This window comes from Cupressus sempervirens, chromosome 6 (assembly GCF_028749045.1).
Source record: "Cupressus sempervirens isolate cs-2001-9-10 chromosome 6, ASM2874904v1, whole genome shotgun sequence".
Lineage (NCBI taxonomy): Eukaryota > Viridiplantae > Streptophyta > Pinopsida > Cupressales > Cupressaceae > Cupressus > Cupressus sempervirens.
The window spans coordinates 435,323,047-435,344,115 of NC_143123.1; the positions used below are offsets into that span (position 1 = coordinate 435,323,047).

At 36.2% G+C, this 21,069-nt stretch overlaps 1 protein-coding gene across 1 annotated transcript in view; it reads left to right on the forward strand.

Annotated features, from left to right (window-relative positions):
* The first annotated feature begins 2,827 nt into the window (after window positions 1–2,827).
* LOC149552907 (endoribonuclease Dicer homolog 3b-like) overlaps window positions 2,828–21,069 on the forward strand; it is a 67,940-nt gene continuing 49,698 nt past the window's right edge. Inside the window, exon 1 of the mRNA XM_089790246.1 lies at window positions 2,828–2,993. Coding sequence (XP_089646372.1) covers window positions 2,846–2,993 — 148 coding nt within the window. The 5' untranslated portion in view covers window positions 2,828–2,845. The remainder of the gene's footprint in view (window positions 2,994–21,069) is intronic.

The window sequence follows — 21,069 nt, forward strand, 5'->3', positions numbered from 1 at the left end:
ATTAAAGATAGAACGTCTGAGGAGCTGCAAAGAATATTTTGATTAGAGAGGATCTAGAGGATAAACCAGAACAATGATTTGAATATTCAAAGTTAGTTTCTTCATTAATCTGGTCAATCATTGTTACTTTCTAACAATTGTTACAGTGAAGAAACCTCTTAACAAAGATGACTTAACAATCATTTTGTAAATCCTCTAACAAGGTGGCATTTCCAAATTGAAGTGCCTTAAGACCTCTAACAAGGCCACTCCTAACAGAGCAATTCAAATCCTCTAATAGGGTCACACTTAACCATGTGTTTTGTAACCTTTAACAGAGCTAGCTCCTATCAGGGCTCACTTTAGATGAGTGAAAAGTTGTAACTAGTTGCATTGGTGTTTTTCCCAAATTGGGTTTCCATGTTAAATCTTGGTGTTTTATGTGTTCATGTTATTTGCTTAATGCTTTATGTTTCTGCAACTAAGTTACTAAAGATTAATTCACATTAATATCTTGAGACTACTTTGTTAACCGAGTTACAGTGCATATCTAGTTCTAACAGTGTAGTGCAAGGATTTGGCTTAGTGAGAAGTTTGATTGACACCTAAGGGATTTGGAATTGTTTTTGTGGTAATTGATTCACCTCTCACCTCTCAGTTACTCTTCTTATATTTCCAACAAGAACATCCACCTGAATAAAAATATTGGAATGAATAAGATCTAATACACCAAAAGATTTATGAGAACTCAAGTAAAATTGAACATGATTTTGTTTTTCATAAATGCAAAGATGACATAAATAAGAGTCATGATTACAATCATCACCTTAAAATTATTTTTATTTTTCAAGGTCCTTAGACCCCTTTCTCTAATGTGGCCAAGTCTTTGGTTTCATAATATAGTTTTATTTATAGGTAACTTGGATTCATAAGAAAAAACACCATTAGGACCCAAAAATTATAATCACCTATCAAAGTGAAATGCTTAGCTTTTCCAACAAAGTATCCCCAAATTTGGTCTTCATCGAACTACTTTTATACCTAATAGTGTATGCATCTATCTTATACAATCTTCCAATTCTAACACCTCTAGCAATCTCCATAATACCTTTGGATATTTTGCATCCTACATTAGAAAAGACTACCTACATAGCTAGATCTATTAGTTACCTACATGCCTTGATCTATTTGTTTTCTTAGAGATAACCAATTTCATTTTAGAGTAAGGAGACACAACACACAATTAATTTTTCTTATTCAACCATTAAGAAACTTGATTCTAACTTTACCATGACCAACAATATTTAAAATAAAATTATCATCCAAGTACACCTTACCTCCATCAATTTTTTCATATTAAAAAAATGATCTTTATTAGAGGTCATATGAAAATATGCACCTAAGTCAACTAATTATGTATCATCACATGCAAAGCTGACCAAACCTACAACAATGCATAAATATTTTCCTTTTAGACTCTAATTTAGAATGAAACTTCTTATTTTCCCCTTTTATCTTCTTTGTAATCTTTACTAATGTGTCCAAGCTCACTACAATTTGAGCAAATGACTTGGACTTTCTAGGAGATTTAGATCTCTCGAATTTGGATTTATTACATTTCTTATTCTTGTGGCATGAGTTACCTAGCTAAGTTACTAATCTCCCTCTCTAGATACATTACAAAGCCTTCGAATGCATCCTCACTATCATCCTTTCATTGCATTTCTTATCAATCACCTACCATACACTACCTTAGACACATCACTCTTACCTATTTTTCCCCTTCGAAGCATTAGCCATGGTAGAAAGTAACTCTTGTTGCAATGCATATGAAATAATCTTATCATTACATCAAAATGTTAAAAATACACTATAACCACCATATCTAATCAACATAGATCATAACTACAATGCTCCCTAATCTAAACCTAGAGCATTTCACCCTATAAAGCTATATATCACTCTTGATATACTACTTGGATCATAACATAAAATTGACACATAAGCTTCCAATCATTATCTTGTGAACCAACTCTTTATCACATACATTATTATTAGCTATTTATAAAATTCAATTTTATTTTGTAATAAAACATCACATCTTTTGATCATTAATTTATATCATAATAGTAAATATAATAAAATCTAAAATAAAAATTTAATTTAATTTATTTTTAGAAGAACACCTACTAGAAAAGAAATTACGAAAATAAATAAAAATGCTTTAAATTGTATAAATGAGAAATAATCCTCATAATCTCACTATTTCTATAAATAGGGGGAAGATTTTTTTTTTTTTTTTTTTTAATTTGTATCTTTAGTAGATGTAAGTCTCCTAAGAAGACTTTTTCTTGACTCCCCTTAGTACCTACTTGAAGACGAATTATGAGTACATTTTGTTAACTAATAATAAAAATCTTGACCTGGACCTTTTACCCATCAAAAAGTTAAAAAACGAATATATATATATATATATATATATATATATATATATATATATATATATATATATAAAGGCTCTTATAAGAAACTTATATATAAGTTTCTTATAAGAGCCTTACTATTGTAGAAAAAAATGCATTCATTTGAAACCATTCAACTTTATCGAATGAACTTAGAATCCATTAAAAGAAACCAATGAATTTAGAATTCATTAAAAGAAAACATTCAACTTTACCAAGTGAACTTAGAATCCATTAACCATAATAATATGGGACAAGGAGTCAGGGTTCTGTAATACCATTCTTAAGCGCTCGCTATAATTTTCAAATAGTTTTGAAACTATAACAGAAGATATTTCTCTCTGATGTTGCAGGGCGGCAAAATTTTGAAACGAAGGCTGCTACGCACTTACCTGTGGGACGCTATGACGACACATGAACAAAATGGAATATTTCAATTGAGGGAGCATGTGGTCACAAAATGTTACAGAGTAACGGGACAAGACTCACTGGAAATAGAAATGACTCTACAAAACGAAAACAAAGCTGAGAGAAAACTACCTAGAAGCCTAGGTGCAGACATTTTTCTCGATCACGCCTTGAATTTCCTACATTTAATAAAATCCAAGTGGATATAACTTTGGTTTATTTAGTTGGATCTTTTCGTAATCGCAATATCAAGTTTTGCATTACCAAGATACCAGTTTTCAAATTTCTTCATTTTATGTCAGATAGTAGCTTGGGAGTGTTTTCATTAAAATAGAGAGGCCCGGGACAGAACACTTTCCAATAACAACGTGTTTCTTCAGAAGACGCACAAAACAATATTTCTATATTACTCTGCTAATTCTGCAAATTAGTATCTTTAGTTCCACAATCTGATGATGGATAACGGAGTGTGATCCCGAAGTGTTGATGAAAAAAAGAAATAAGACTTTCATGGACTGTGAAAGCTCAGCCTACTTGAAAGTATATATTCTATCAAAATTTCTGATCTATTTGGCTTGGTGAATTTCGATAAGGGTGCATTTCATATATTCTTAATTCAAGATTGTCAATAAGGGTGCATTTTATATATTCTTAATTCAAGATTGTCATTCAAGATACTGAACTTGTAAAGGTCTTTTTAACTCTTCTGAAATAAGTATGTTTTTTCCTTCTTTTTGAATATTTTACACATAGTTCTCAATATGCAACTATGCAAGAACTAAGTAAAGGGCTTATAAGTTGTTTTCCTTGTTATAACTTTGCTCTTTTATAGGTTTTTATTTTGGGTCATCGATAGTTACAAAAACATGGGGCATTCTTTATGTGGATGGAGGGTGTATCAGTCGTTGATGAATTTTGTGTATATAAAAGCCAAAGAACCAAGAAGGAAATAGGTGAGAGCTATAGCTGAAAGCGAACTGGTTGTTGCTCCTGAAAATCCAAGCTACAATCATGATGTACTGCGAGGCAATATAATAATTGGTTTCTATATATGCAAAATTTAGAATTTACTTTTGACATTCATTAATTACGCAAATGTTTGATATGTCATAAATGTCTTAGGATATGACAGGGGTTTGACAATGTCTCAAGAATAAGAGGCATTTGTCTTTGTATTGAATCAATAAGAGACATTATATTTAGGGTGGTTTGGGTGTGGATTCTACTGTGGAGATTTTTTTGCATCAGTGTTTCAGATCATACTCCATGATCCATCATCAGGATTAGAGAGCTGTAGAAAGATCACACTCCATGAATTTCTTTCTATAACTCTCTCATCCCAATGATGGTCATGGAGTGTGATATGAAGCGTTGGTGTAAATAAATTCTATGTAGTTGAATTGAGAATCACACCACACTGGTCTATATGGACTATAGAAATCTATTGTTGACGAGACATTAGCTCTCTTATCCCGATGATGGATAATGGAGTGTGATCTGAAACAATGATGCAAATAAACTCTTAGTAGTTGAATCCAGATGCACACCATACTAATCTAATGTCTATGAGACATGATATTTCCAAATTCCATTGTAGTAGTTGACAGTGCATCTATATATCACAATGCTTTTTAGATTCAATGTTTCAAATCAAACTCCATTTTTTTTTCTCATTCTGATGATGGATCATGGTGTGAGGTCTGAAACGTTGATACTAAAAAGTTAAAAACTACTAAGCAATACATAAAAACATTCTAAGCAATGTCTCAGGAAGCAAAATGGCAATTCAAGTTGCAATTGACAACACTGTAACATTCTAAACAATGAGTTGGCATTCAACTAGTTATTACGTGGAACTATTGGGCAGATTAAATGTGTGGTTAGTGTGAAGTAAAATTCACACTATCATGAAACCCAATTCACGACGATTAAGTTTCATCTTCAAATAGCGGTGTTCGAAAAGGTAGCAGTGGACGGTGCCAATTGGCAACACAACATGCTTTTGCGGGGTCGCTCTCCCCGCAGTTCTATGGGAAACCCGCATACATGCCATGTGTTCATCTCTCAACATCGTGGGCCCCAACTTCCTCCATAGGAAACATCGACAGATGATTTAAAGTGGCTTGCCATAGTCTTTCTTGTTCTCGAGCATCCTCCTTTGCATATTTACATTTCTCATAGCAAAACAAGAAGGAACTTGCATTAAAATTTTGTAATGTTCCCAACTTGATACCCATACAAGTTACCCCTATCATGGCAAACCAAGTCTACTCAATAGTATGGGCCTACCAATCTATTCAAATATACACTGCTACTGCACTAGTTGGTCCTTGCAACATACAAGTTCACATTGCCACCATACTAGTAAACACTGTCAGTTAGCTTTGCCAATGTACTAGTTTGGGTAACTCGTATGGTTGGAGGGAAGGGATTGATTGTGTGACAGATGGAGGGTGCAATGGTATATAACTAAGAGACATGGTGCAATTGGTGTACAATGTTAACATACTGTATGGTGAAGAATGTTGCGCAGTGAAGGAGGGGTGGGTCATAGAGTGTAGAGGATGGGGGTTGTACAAGTCCTAGCACCTGTACTGATGGTTGTAGGTGAAGTAAGTTTGCCAGAGATGGAGGGTGTTCTATCTACTAGAGATGGAGGGTGAGATGGAGGGTGAAATGAAAGATGAAATGGAGGGTGAAATGGAAGTTGAGATAGAAGGTGAGATGAAGGGTGGAATGGAGGATAAAATAGAGAGTGAGATGGAAGGTGAGATGGAGGGTAAAATGGAAGGTATTTGTACAATGATTGTTGGAAGGAGTCTATGCGATGATGAGTAAAGGTGTTTGTATAGTGACGGTGCTTGAGTAGCGACGAAAGTATGAGGGAAGACTTTCATATGGCAGGAATGGTGAATTCACCGGATGGCAATAGTGAAGTAGTGTGCAGTTGATGATCCCAAATCCGCTATTCACTAGATGAATATGATATGCCACAATACACAGTAAACTCAAAGCTATATGTGATTTGTTGCTAAAAATAGTAAATTATAGTTGGAAACAATGACGGCTCACAAATTTGCCAGATCCGAGCAAAGTAACCCATAAGTAGAATATGGCAAGCCTGAATCTTACTAAAACTGCAACAAGCCAAATAGGGAAGATCTTTCATTTCCGAAATGGTGAAAATAGAATTCCAATTGGAATTTGCAGTACAATAAAATAATTCAAGTTGCATACCAAAAACATCTTACATGCTGGTCATAAATACCCCATCGAAGGAAAACTTCAGAGGTGGACAACAAGTGTTGACACAACAACAAACACCTAGGACCAAATAAAAGATGGGTCTGAGATAACATAAATCAATTGGAACCCCAACTACAAACTATTTTATTTTATTAATCTGGGTCTCCACATTTATTAATTAAAGTAATTAATTAAAGGTTATTTTATTATATTATTTATATTTTGGGACCAATTAATTAGTTAATTTAATCAAGTCATTACATTAAAATTTGGGGGCTTCACAAATCCTCGCCGCCTAATCATTGCTTGTCCTCAAGTAATTTGCAAATCTAGGATCTCAAACCATGAAATGATGTTGATAGCTATATTACTTGAAAGCTCCATGTTGCTTTAGGATTACATGTTCATAATTGGATTTAGTCATGGCAAGTAGACTGCCTCCAAGCCTCTGGTACGTCACTTTGGTGTAAATATTGCTATGTCTGAAAGCATCAGGATTCCATGGGAGCTAATCATAAAACACATCAGTTCTCCGATCCAAAACCTTCATGAGATCATGTAGACCAATCTCTTTTGAAATCTCATAACTTAAAATAAATGTTGTTTCTTTTATGAGTATGGTCTTGTATCAGCAATCCAATGCCTTCACTGAATGCATCATACTCCAACACTATCATTGTCCCAATCAACACTCCCACAATTACCACTGTGTCCATTAGCATTGCCATTGTAACAATCATCACCACGATCATACTAGTTGGCATTGCTACCATACTCATACTAATCTATACTAACACCATGCCAGATGACATTTCCACTATGCCAATCAGCGCTACCATGATGTCAGTCGACACTTCCATCATCCCTGTACTAGCTAGCACCATGCGAGTCAGTAATATTACCTTACTAGTTGACACTACCATGACGCCAGGTGACATTGCCATTGTACCCGTACCAATTGACATTGCCACCGTGCCAGATGATATTTCAACTGTACCAGTCAATGCTATCATAATGTTAGTCAACACGTCCATCGTACCTATCCTAGTCAACACCATGCTAGTCGACACTTCCACCTTACTAGTTGGCATTGCCACGACGCTAGGCCATGTTAGGATTAGCGAGATAGAAATAACAATTACATGCAAATATAACCAATAATAAAAAATAATAAAGCACATAGAAGAGAACACAAGACACAAAGATTTAATGTGGTTCACCCAATCCCTAGGCTATGTCCACCAAACAACGAATCCAATTTCTTCTTATTATGTAGTTGTTACAACTTGATTACAATCTATAATCCCGTACAACTCAATACTGTTGCAAGAAGCAACTATTACATCACCCACTATATGAAATCCCTAACCCTAAGTCATTTTATACAAGCTTTTTGCTGCTTACAAAAATAGGGTTAGAATAATTAGAACATGTCAGCCCGTGGAAAAAATTGTCGGAAAAATAGCCCATAATTTTTTTTTCCTCAAGGACTGCTGCCTCCAAACCCCTGCTCAAGGCCTGACCCAACCCGTAACCCTGACAAGGATACACATTGAGTGTACAGTACTTTCCTGATCAATCACCACAAGCTAACAATCTCCCACTTGGTGATTGATCGAACTCCACACCAAACAACAACCTCCCACTTGGAGGCAAATCCTATGGCAATATTGCCACCCCATGAAGCTCCCACTAGATCGAACCACCCTGGACTCAGTTGTTCATTAATGTTGTTCGACCTAGAAGATCAACTGAAGCTGAAGAGGAGTTTAACTTCTCCCTTGTCACAACCTTTGTGAACATATTTGCTGGATTATCATTTGTATGTATATTGTCCAGGTTTAACCGTCCATCATCCAATACTAACCAAATGAAATGGTACCGTAATTGTATGTGTTTCATCTTTGAATGTAGAGAAAAATTCATTACATGATGAATGACACTCTGGCTACTTGTTAACAAATAATTGTCCCTCTGTGGGTGTCCCAATTCTTCCTTGAAGAACTAAAGCCACATCATCTCCTTGGCTGCCTCTTTAGTGTAGATGCTCAAAAATGGTTCGTGTCTATTATTTAATCACTTTTTCATACTAACTCGTCCCATTTTCTCATTTCACTAATTCCGATCTTTTGGCCAACTTGATTATCATTTGATTATATTTCGACAATATCCTTTATCATTCGTATCCCCTTTCAAATCAATTGCATATCGTTTCGGAATTGGTTCCCATTTTATCCAAGCTTTTCGGAATCAACTTGAAACCATTTCAACATCATTGGAATCATCCCAAATCAACCTGAGATCATCCCATATCAGCCCTAATCAACCCGAAATGTGTCAAATATCTCAAATCAATCATCATCTATCAAACCCTAGGCATTGTCATGTCCTTCAGTGCCTTGGCAACCTATCAAATCATATCAAACCCATCAAATCTGACCTTAGTATTGTCATGTGCCTCAGTACTAGGTCAAATCTGTCATTCTTATCATCCGATTATTGACATTGTCAAGTCCCTCAGTGTTGGATCGTGACATTATCCAATCAGTTTAATAACATTGACAATGTTCGTTGATGTTATTAAGATCAACCTTATCAATCACTTTCAATCCTGTGGCATTTACAATGATCATTAAATGTCACATGTCCTTAATCCATGTCATGTGTCCTTGGCATGCTATCAATCCTAATCAGTCATTCAATTTGATCATGGCTTTGATCTACCCATCATTGTCCTAGTTGATCTGCATAATCGTCGCATTTCATCAAAGGATATTTTCACATTTATTTCATCGCAGTGGCCAATCATTTACTAATTTATCCTATAGGATTAGATAACCCATAATCTAATCCTATGTCATTTGGATCATTTTCATCCCACGTTTACTAATTCTTCCTACTAACCAACGTTCTCAATTAATTGATTTTTATTAATTTATTGATTCATCTTTGCAAACTATGGGAATTCTCAAATTCCCTAAGTCCTATTTTTTCCACTTCTAATTTCCATTTTACTAATTTCTATTTGTGTGAATATATGAATTATTAATTCAAATATTCCACCTATTCTTGACACATTGACATGATGCGTCATAGATATTTTCCCTAATATGTCATATTTGATATATTTTATTCCTTACACATGTCTATAATAAGCCTCTATTGTCATAGATTCCTGGCTACAAGTGGCTTTGAGGTGTCATATGCACGTCATAGATTCTCCTTCACTTTTAGCCATGTTGACTTTCATGCGTCATAGAATCTTACATTTGGCATTTTGTGTCATGGTTGTCATAGATATTCTAAGGAATATCATGCTAAGTTGCACACTCGAAATGACAAGTGTCCATCCTCTCATTCAATTCTCTCCTCTTGCACTTTAGCTATAAATTGAGCCATCTTGCTCTCATTTTCGACCCTTAATAGCCATATCCTTAGAATCCTTAGAATCCCTTAGAACCCATTAGGCTTGAAACCACACTTCTAGTACTCTCAATAGCATCGTCATGGCATTATAGTCATTTGCTTTCAATTGTATTGGCACTATAGGTAGTTGGAGCTACATCAAATGGAGAAGAAAGAAGGACATGGGAGCTACATTTGAAGAGGGAGTTGGACTTGTTTTATTTCCCTTATGCTTCAATTGATTTTCATGGTAGATTAGAAGGATTTTAATGTATGTTTACTGAGTTTTGTGGTTGCTCACAATATGCTAGGTTCTAACCCGTTTTCTAGTCCTACATGTAGCAATAACATACTTTGCATCTATAGTGGATAAAACATTCACCTTCTGTAATCGAGAAATCCAATTCACCGCTGTCCCACCAACAGCAAATACATATCTTGTAGTACTCTACCTAGTATTTAGATCCCCTGCCAAATCTGAGTCAACATAGCCTTGTAAGTCAGTAGTAGTATCCTAAAATGTAAACATTTACTGGATGTTCCTCTCAAACATCTAAGAATCCATTTGACCGCATTCCAATGCTCAATCCCAGGGTGACTCATATACCTGCTAACGACTCCCATTGCATGTGCAATATCTGACCTAGTACATACCATAGCATACAATTAAACTTCCTACAATTGAAGCATAGGGTGCCTTGGACATTTTAGCCTCCTCTGCTTGTGTCTTTGGATGCATCTCCTTAGTCAATTTCAAATGACCAGGTAAAGTTGTGCTAACAGCTTTTGCATTCGCCATACAGAAACATTGCAACACCTTCTTAATATAATCAGCTTGAGATAGAGTCAATTTCCTGAGTTTCATATCTCTACAAATTTTCATACCAAGGATTTGTTTTGTTGTGTCCAAATCCTTCATAGAAAATGACTGTGCTAACTGATTTTTCAATCCTTTGATGTGATTCATGTTAGACCCAGCTACAAGCATATTGTTGGCTTCTGAATTAACAACTTTTGAATAACCCAATGATAGGAACAAATACATCGAGGGGTAGCTAATTCCCATCTGCAACATACCTATTAAGACATTGGGGCCAACTATAAGGCTATACTCCTTCAAGCTTTGCAAGATCTAGGTGGGTGAACCTTAGATTCTTTCATATGGTACCAGTTTCAAAAGCACACTTTTGAATCTAGATAAAGAAGATTGAAACCCCAATCCTTCTATACTCATGCAAACAACATAGACATGAAATAGCTAATAACATGACCTATGAACTTGACAATCTAAGTGAGGTTAAATCTTTTCAGCTCTTCAACATAAAAGAGAAAGTACTTTGATTAATGTGCTGATTATCAACAAAACCAAGATATGAAAAACAAACATATAGATCCTGTAGCTGATCAGTGCCTTATCTATTGGGCAATTCCATAAATCACTAACACACATCCTTGGAAATCATTGATACATCTCATATATGAGGACTTCTAGATCTATCCTATCACTTTGTGAATTAGACATCTGCATCAAGATTGAACCTCATACTCGACCTATCCCTCCATGAAATCTACAACCTTGTCAAATATATCAAAATATATCAAGCATTCACTTGGGTCTTTGATTCAACAACAAAACATATTGAGAAATACAACTTTAAGGAGCTGCAACTGGGTTTAAGCACTTTGTTCATAAACCACAAGACGTTACAAACAACATAAATAGGAGACAAGAATCAGACTGAAGATAAACTTGTTGCTGCATTTTTATTCAGTTCCTTGAAACAAATACAATAGGATGCATGAAAATAACTCATAAAATAGCTAAATAGACTAGAACTATCTCTGTAATTCATTAACTGCTATTCATAACAGAGAAAAAATGCTGAGGATGGTAGTATCACAGCAATGGAAAACCTTCCAAACTGGAACCAGCCTTGTGGTATCACAGTAATGAAAGAAATTCCAACCAAATTGGAACTAACCTAAATTGGACTGACTGTAAATAGCATAAGCACTAAAATTTTACAGACTTTGGCCCCTTACTCCACATCCTGGAAATCCTTTTATAGAGAAAGATTGCAACAAGCTTCAGATGGGAGGACACATGTCAAAATTCTATTGGAAGCAAATGCAAAGATATTTCTATGTGTTACTTTATAAAACATTCTCTGCATTCGAACAAAATTTGGGGAAGCAATTGCAAAATTGTGGCACTTTCTTTAGGAATCTTTAATTCAATTCCGTTTGTCTTCTACTGCCTTTAATCGTGTATATATCTAACTACTTCTTGCCGGCAGAGCCTTAACATCTCCAATTGCTTCCAAAACATTTTTTTTTCTTGGTGGGCCGTTTAGTGAATTTGATTTCATCTAAATCATCTAAATTTGATTTTGTTCCACTTGAAAATTAGATCCTCATATTGCCGTGTGGATTGAGCATCAATGCTCATCCTTCTTGGTTGTTTGACATTGATCTGTGCCCTGTTTTGCTCTGTATTAGCTCTGCAATCTGAGCCTTAAACCCAGTGTTTTCTACCACCTCAAGTTCTTCTATCCTCTGTACTTTCTTCCAATTTCATTGGTCGAGACCCATGTCGCTTTTCCAGCTTAGAAAAAGGGCAAGGAGTGCTTTCATGTCAAACCTAGGGTTTATGATCTTACGATCGACTTTGAAAATTTAAACCCTTCATATCATCTTTAGCAATGAATTTGGCCTTTACGATCTTACGATCACTTGCTTATCACATGATTGAGGGTTTCTTTAGAGTCTCTTACAATTTTACGATCAGCGATTTATCGTAAGATCAAAGCATCAGCTGGAATGTCTTCTCCTTAGCTACGATCTTGCGCTCAACGGTTTACAAAACCTTTTGTAGCATCGTTCCAATATACATGGACCTTTACAATCTTACGATCACAACTTTGTGTAAAATCAGGTTTCACCTTCTCTTGCTTTACGATCTCTCAATCGCAGTCAACTAGCTTTTTGTCGTAACTTCGTAACCTTGCCTTTAATTGCTGTCTTTGACACCTGATCATACGCCTAGCTCTTATCTTTCTTTATCGTAGCTTCAGAAGTCTTTATTTTTGCCCTTACGATCTCACGATCGTCTTATACAAACCACTTTGTAACTTCGGATGCTTTCTTTTAACCGTTGCCTTTACCCTTTTGGCGAATAGGATGCGTGTCATCTCGTCTCTTTCTTGCGTTAGCTAAATTTCAAGCATCTCTATAAAGCAAGAAAGCGATGATCGTTGATCTGCTAAGATCCGACGACCATGAAAGATCCTGGTTATCGTTGCATTTCCTTTTGAATTTGGGCCCACTAAGACACGTGTCGAACGCTTGTATTTTTGCTTTGGCTAATCTTTTTGCAACTTCAAAGAGCGAGAATACGAAAATCGTTGATCTTTCTTGATTTGATGGTTCTGACAAAACAATACTTTTCTTTATGTGTTGTAGCTGTAACAAATTGAAACTCGCCACTTGGAACCTCGCACAGTCAGCAACCTTTTGGCAACTCACAACATGGGCTGACCCTACCACTTCCACGTGTTATTACGTTGCTTTCTCGCTTTAGCTAATCTTTGTGCAACTCCATAAAGAGAGAAAGCGACAACCATCAATTTGCATCCGATCAACGGTGATCTATAAATCTAAAAAATCTGTTGTCTCAGTCAACATCTTTGATTAACCAAAAAATGCCACTCTAGCAACTCACTTTGACACATCTTCCTTTTTTGTCCCGTAGCTGAGTCTGGTCCGACTTTGCATCACTGTATGACTTATCATTACCTTGCTTACGATCTTACAATCTCCTCATTTTTGTAGCTTCGAAAGTCTTTCTAGGAACACTTATGCCTACATGATCTTCCATTTGTCATAAGATCGAAACCCTTCACAATCTTTGTATTTTATGTCTTACAATCTCGCGATCCTCCTTGCTCTCGTATGGGTGAGAGTTCCCCCTTTAAGTCGTTTGTGATCCTATGCCTTTTAGCTTGTCGTAACATTGTATCACTTTCCATTTAGCATGAAACACTTATGATGACACGATAATAGGATGATCGTAAGATGGAACACTTCAAAACATACACCTGCGATGCTACGATTATATGGGGTATCATAAGATCGGGAGACCCCGCACTTTACCTTTACGATCCTTTGCTAGCCTTTACTTCGTAACATCGAAAGAGGGAAAATTTATGCTTACAATTGGATGCTTAAAACCCGAATCGTAAGATTGTAATGTAAGATGGAAAATGACATATGATCTCCTACTTGAACACAAAACCTAGGCTAAAGGCCACATTTGATTGCGGATTCAAGAAATTTCTCCATGACAGGGTAAAGACATAATCTTAAAGATATCAAAATATCATACTAAGGAAACACTTCAAATTGGGCTAGGGCAAAAAATTACTAGGTTAGGGTTTTATTAGAAATTGACAATATTCTCAGAAACCCTAAGCAACAAAAACACATTTTCTTCCTAATTTTTATAGGTATTTCAATTTTTTTGGCTGGGTGAAAAATCAGGCCAACACATATCATAAACAGATAAACATAAAATAATGTAGCTATCATCATCCAACCTCTTAAAATATACACAATGGTCTAAATGACATCGAGTGTAACCATGCTCATTCATAAAACTGTCAAATTTAAGATACCATTGCTGAGGTGCTTGCTTTAAGCCATATAAACTTTTCTTCAATTTGCACACTAAATTCTCCTTAACTTTGATCTCAAATCCTTGTGGCTGTTCTATATATATTTCTTCATCCAAATCACCATGAAGAAAATTTGTTTTAACATCAAGCTACTCCAAATGCAAATCTTTAGTAGCCACAATTCTTAAAATGGTACGAATAAAAGTAATTTTAACAACTGCAGAAAAAATCTCATTGAAATTAATTCGCTTTTTCTGTGCAAATCCTTTGACAACTAATCTAACTTTAAATCTTTTCTTACCTCCATCCTCTTCTTTCAGCTTGTAAACACATTTATTCTATAAAGCCCTTTTACCTGCAGACAACTTGTATAAATCCCAAGTTTGATTTTTCAGCAAAGAGTCCATTTCTTTTGTCATAGTAGACTCCCACTAAATCTTTGTATCCACCTGCACAACTTCATCATAATATTCAGGTTCACCAACATCTGTTGATAAAAAAGATACAAAGAGGGAGAACATCTTTCTGGAAGACTACTTAGCCTTTTTGACCATCTAACATTAACTGGGGTTTATGGTATTTGTTGTCGTAGAGCATAAGAAACTACTAGACCATCACCTTTTGGAGTATCATCCGGTACTACATGATCATTTTCTTTCTTCTCATGCTGCTGCAACAGATCTTTGCACAACACTTTCTCATTGAATATGACATCCTTGGGTTATTGCTATCCACAAGCTAATAGGCCATAATGCCACTGTACTCGTACCAGTTGACACTACCACCATGGTAGATGATACTTCCACCATACCAATCGAAACTTCTATGTTATTAGTTGGCACTGCTACCATACCCATACTAGTCGACATTATGCCAATCAACACAACCACTAGGCTAGGTGACACTGCCAATGTACTTGTACCATCGACACTGCCATCGTACTAGTCGACACTGCCACCATATTAGTCGACACTTACAGTATTGTAGATGACACTTCCATTGTACCAGTTGATGCTGCCATGCTGTCGGTTGTCACTGCCATTGTATTCATACTAGTCGACACCATGTTAGTCGACACTTCCACTGTACCAGTCGACACTTCCACAAGGCTAGGTGACACTGCCACTGTACTTGTACCAGTCGACACTATGACAATCGACAATGCCACCATACTAGTCAACCACCATACTAGTTGACACTGCTATACTAGTCGACACGTTCACTTTACTAGTGAACATTGCCATCGTACCGATATTGTACAAGTAGAGACCAACTCTCCATCAAGCTTTTGTTGCTTCACTCTAATATAAACTTTGTCATGCTTAGAGTCATCAACATCCCACAAAAGCTGATCTTAAAACACATTGGAGCTCTGATCCAAAATCTTTATGTGCTCATCCCTATAAAGAGAATTTTTGGTAATTTCTGTTTCTCCATGCCGCTGATTGATCAATGTTGTCTTCCAATCAAACTCATGCAAGTATTTTCTTCAGCCCTACTTTTGTCATATAGGCTAAGGTTTTCTCCACTTGTAGGAGTAGAAGCATATTCTTGCATATCCTTGAGAGGCTCTTCATCTTTCTCCAGTAGTGCATCACTCTTGTTGTCGTCACCAATCTCATCACACTTGTGCAAATGAGACTTTAATTTCTCTTCACAAATGTTTGAATAGGTTATTGACCAATTTACATGCTGCAATAGGAGCACATTCTAGATTGCAAACAACCCATAGCATAGATATGATAGGTTGGGATATTTCATCCATCTCTTCAATGCACAAAATCATAAGGCTCTCCATTGCAACCGAAACCTTAGTATCATGAAATTCTTTGATTGTGACCAAGAAGTGATGAAACATATCATGGATCAAATTTTGCAACTCAAGATCTAAGAGGTTACTCACTTTGACATTTGCACAATTCTCCAATATTGCAAATCTTTTACCAAATGGATCACCACTGATGTAATCAAGTCTCTGAAAGTTGTCAATAATCAAGTGCAATACCTCTATTGGGATGTCATCATCATACGATGCTCTAGGAATCGAGATTCTCAAGATCTCACTTAAACATGCTGCAACTGCCAACTTTATTTTCTTGTTATAGTATCTTGATAGCCTAAGGCTGACTTAAGGCATCCTTAATTAGAGAAAGGATCCTTTGTATAAATCTTGAAGGTAATTGGTCTACCTTACAGAGACATACTTCCAATATATTTAATGGAAGATTAACACCCTCACTGAGTTCTTTACCAATCTTTTGTAGTGCCTTCAATTGTCACTATCCATTGCTCTTGGGTGCCATAGTATGATCCAATTCAAAAAAATATCTCAATTATCCAAACAGGATGTCAAGAGCACCAGCGCTAATATCATTGTAATCTTCTCAACTTGATACCTACACGAGTTACCCCTTTTATGGAAAACCAAGTATACTCAATAGTATGGGCTTACCAACCTACTCAACAATACACCACCACTGTACCAATTGGTACTGCCAACATACTAGTCCACACTGCCACCATACTAGTAAACACTACCAATGTGCTAGTCGGCTCTACCAACATACTAGTCTCGGTAACCCATACGGTTGGAGGGAAGGGATTGGTTGTATGATAGATGGAGGATGCAATGGCGTATAATTGAGAGACATGGTGCAATTGGCGTATGGTGTTAGTAGACCGTACGGTGAAGGATGTTGCGTAGTGAAGGAGGGGTGAGTTGTACGGTGTGGAGTATGGGGCCTAGCACAGGTCGTACGGATGGTAGGTGAAGGTAGTTTGCTAAAGTTGGAGGGTGTTTAGTTTGCTAGAAATGGAGGGTGTTCAGTCTACTAGAGATGGAGGATGTTGAGTCTACTAGAAATGGAGGGTGTTCAGTCTGCCAGAGATGGAGGGTGAAATGGAAGTTTAGATGGAAGGTGAGATGGAGGGTGAGATGGAGGGTGAAATGGAAGATGAAATGGAGGGTGAAATGGAAGGTGAGATGGAAGGTGCGATGGAAGGTGAAATGAAGGTGAGATGGAGGGTTAAATGGAAAATGAGATGGATAATGAGATGGAGGGTGGAATGAAAGGTGTTTGTACGACGATTGTTGGAAGGAGTTCATATGGTGGATGGAAGGTGTTTGTACAATGATGGTGCTTGAGTAGCGACAAAAGTATGAGGGAAGACTTTTGTATGATAGGAATGGTGAATTCACCATGCCAGTAGTGAAGTAGTGTGCAATTGATGATTCCAAGCCTGCTATTCACCAGATGAATATGATACGCCACAATACACAATAAACACAAAGCTCAATGTGATTTGTTGCTAAAAATAGCAAATTATAATTGTAAACAATGATGGCTCACAAATTTTCCAGATTCGAGCAAAGTAACCCACAAGCAAAATAGGATAGGCCTGAATTCTACTGAAACAACAAGCCGAATAGGGAAGATCTTTTACTTCCGAAATGGCAAAAACAGAACTGTAATTGGAATTCGTAGTGCAATAATACCAAAAACATCCTACACGTTGGTCGTAAATACCCCATTGGAGGAAAACTTTGGAGGTGCACAAGTGTTGACACGACAACAAACACCTAAGACCAAATAGAAGGGGTCCAAGATATACATAAATCAATTGGCACCCCAACTATGAATATTTTTATTTTATTAACTTGGGCCCCATATCTATTAATTAAAGGTCCTTGTTATATTATTTATATTTTGGGACCAATTAATTAATTAATTTAATCAAGTCATTACATTAAAAATTTGGGGACATCACAAATTCATGACAACAAATGCAAATGAATATCAAAATACTCTAGACTTTTTATTCTTCAACAGATTTGTAATTTCACTCTTTTCCAAATCTGATTTTCCTTTTGTAAATTCTGAGAATCCCCTAGCTTGTCAAAATCTGATGTTTTTCAAGCTTGATTTTGAACTTAACTCAATTTGGATCAGTTATTTATCCATTAGACCAGCTTGTGTTGGCAAATTTATTGATTTGGATGGGTGAAATTCATCCCTGTGTCAGATTGTTTGACCTCAATAGCTGGATGGGTTTTGAGGGGTAGTTGGAAATAGATTTCCAACTCAAGGTCAGATTCTGACCTAGAGCTGGAAATCCATTTCCAGCTCATGGTTGGAAAGTCTTCCAAATCATGAACTTGGACTCCAAATATTGTTTACTCAACCCTCTACTTGGAATTTAGGATTTTGCTCATATTTTTGATCTCTACCCTCATTCATTTGAATGTTATTTTTGTTGAGTTGTTTATGGGATTCAACCCAGACCTGATTTTATTTTCTCATTTTGTTTTGAAATTTGCTTTTCATCCTCGAAAATTTGATCAATCTCCTTCCTCTCCATTTGATTTGATTCTCTTCATTTATTTCGAGTCCAATTTGATCTCCCAAACACATTGGCATGCCTCCAAACTAGGGCGGGATTTTGGGGGTAGTCAGAAATGGAATTCCAACTCATGATCGGATTCCAACCTAGAGCTGGAATTCAATTTCCAGCTCATGGTCGGAACCCAAACATGAGTTGGAAATTTACCAAGTATTAGAAAAACTTGAGCTTGGGTTTCCACGAAAACTCAACTTTCCCTCTTGTTTACTTAGTAAAAAACTTCTTCCTTTATCATCTGATTTTCTGATTTCTAATGGCATTTCTCTCAGATCCGAATCCTGGAAGTCTTCCTTTTCAGTTCTTAATATTCAAATTTTTCGATTTCCACCTTAATCTTTATGCCATATTTTTCATTTTTTGGACTTTATGTCAGTATTCGTACTTGTTCAACTTGGTGACCTTCAATTCCTGTCTCCAAAATCAAGTTCTCTCCATGCATTCTAGACCTCTTCAAAACAGATTGTCAGGTTTCAAGGTTTCATTTGCCATGTCTTCATCTTGTCTTTGCATCTCATGCTATATTCACCCCAACCTCATCCTTTCGAACTCCACTTATTTCTTTCTCAGGCACCTGGATGTTTTGCTCAAGATTTCGTCTTCTCAATTGTTTTGACTCTCAAGTGGGCTTAACTTCACCTAAAGTTGCTCAAATTGATCCCGCTAGCATGGAGACTTGGAAATTTCTACTAGACTAAAATTAGTAAAGACCTCCACTCGTACTACCAAGTGAGAAAGAAGGGGTCCCCATTGACAATGGTGTGATTGTGTGAAAAGGTCACAACAATACCATATTAACAATGCAGTATAATAACTTTAGACGAGAATATGGCTAGATAGATATTTTATTTCAGAATGTAATATGTACAAAATCAATGCTCCCTTCCGAGACAACGATTAAGTACATATACAGTACTTGACACTTGGTGAAGACTAGCAACCATTGACATCTACCAACAACTGCTTGAAAATAAATGTCATTAAATTGCCAACTAACAATTATTTAAACAACACATTTATTTTTGAACACGACAAGACTGCCAACTATAAAGGAATTTTTTCATTTAAAAAGTTTATATATTACCTACAAAAGTGACATCAACATCAAAGGTGAGATAAACTGTTTTTAAAATGTTGTGTTGTGAGATCAAAAAGGTAGTCAAACCTCTTGGGATGATTTTCATGACATTTCATAAAGTGAAATTGAAGCGAGACTGATTAAAATTCAGATGTGAGTTGCCCTGACTTTTCATTCACTCCATAATTTGAGCTCTCATTTGAAATAGATGGATTGACAACTTAAGGAGATATTGAAATGAGCTTAGGAGCTCTTTTTTTTCTTGTTGAAGACAAAAATCCTCTCCTAGGTTGCTAGTTTAGGTAGTGAAACATCACTCCAGCTGATTATTGTTCTTAGTCTGAGGTTTTCAGTGATTTAGGCTTTGTGGGTGATTTTGGGTTTGAAGAAGATTAAGATCCATGAAGTTATATGATATGGGTGTTTACTTTTTGGTCTGGTGTAAACCTATTTAGAGTGTTGTTCAAGTTTGGTAGCGAACCTATGCTTTTTCAATGTGCTGGAGTGCTCTTTAAGAGATACTGAATGTCACATTATACTCGTATCTCTGTAGTTGACAGAGATTTATTTCTGGTGGTTGTTTCATTTTATCCCTTATAGCTGGACACTCTATTTTATCCCTCACAAGCCCCTCCTATAAAACAAAAGATGATTATTTACAATGAATTCCTTTTTTTATATAGGAAAAACGAAGAGAGAAAGGAGGAGGAAAAAGTGAAACAACCTCAACCACCCATACTTATCCTAACTAACTACTTTGACTTTATTCAAAGTTGCATGCCTAATGCGATTGCAACTAAACTACATGAGCTGATTATACAGGTACATGTTATCTTGTATTTACAACATGAATGTTCTTTACATGTAGTCTTCCTACAACTATTCTACTTAAAGCATATGGAATTTTGAAATGTTCATAGGGTCTCAACAATCTTTGCAAATTTCTGTAGTGAATTTCACACAGCCTCAGTATCACGCTCACCAGTGTACTCAACAACCATTATGATCCTTCGATATGTACTGGGTGCCTTTGAAATCTCCTTGATAGAAACCTCCTTTTTGTTTTGTAATTCATCTAATAAACACACTCAACTTGCAAATGTATTCATTACACTGAGATTGAAATCATCCACTTCAAGCTGTAAGTGAGTTGTTTCAGTGAACTTTGTAAGAAGTTCCCCTTCTTTCGTGAGCTCATCATTCTCATTGATATCTTCACATGACAGCTTCTTGAAGCACCCACTAATCATGTGTTTTTGCTCATCAATCTTGACTATTGCTGCCTCCGCATCCTTCATGAGTTGTTGCACAAGTTGTTCTTTGTTGATCATTAGATGCTTATAATGATTATACATTTCAACAAATGAGATGACTTCATAAGCACATAAACCCTCCAAGTCAAGCTCCATCATACTCTTCC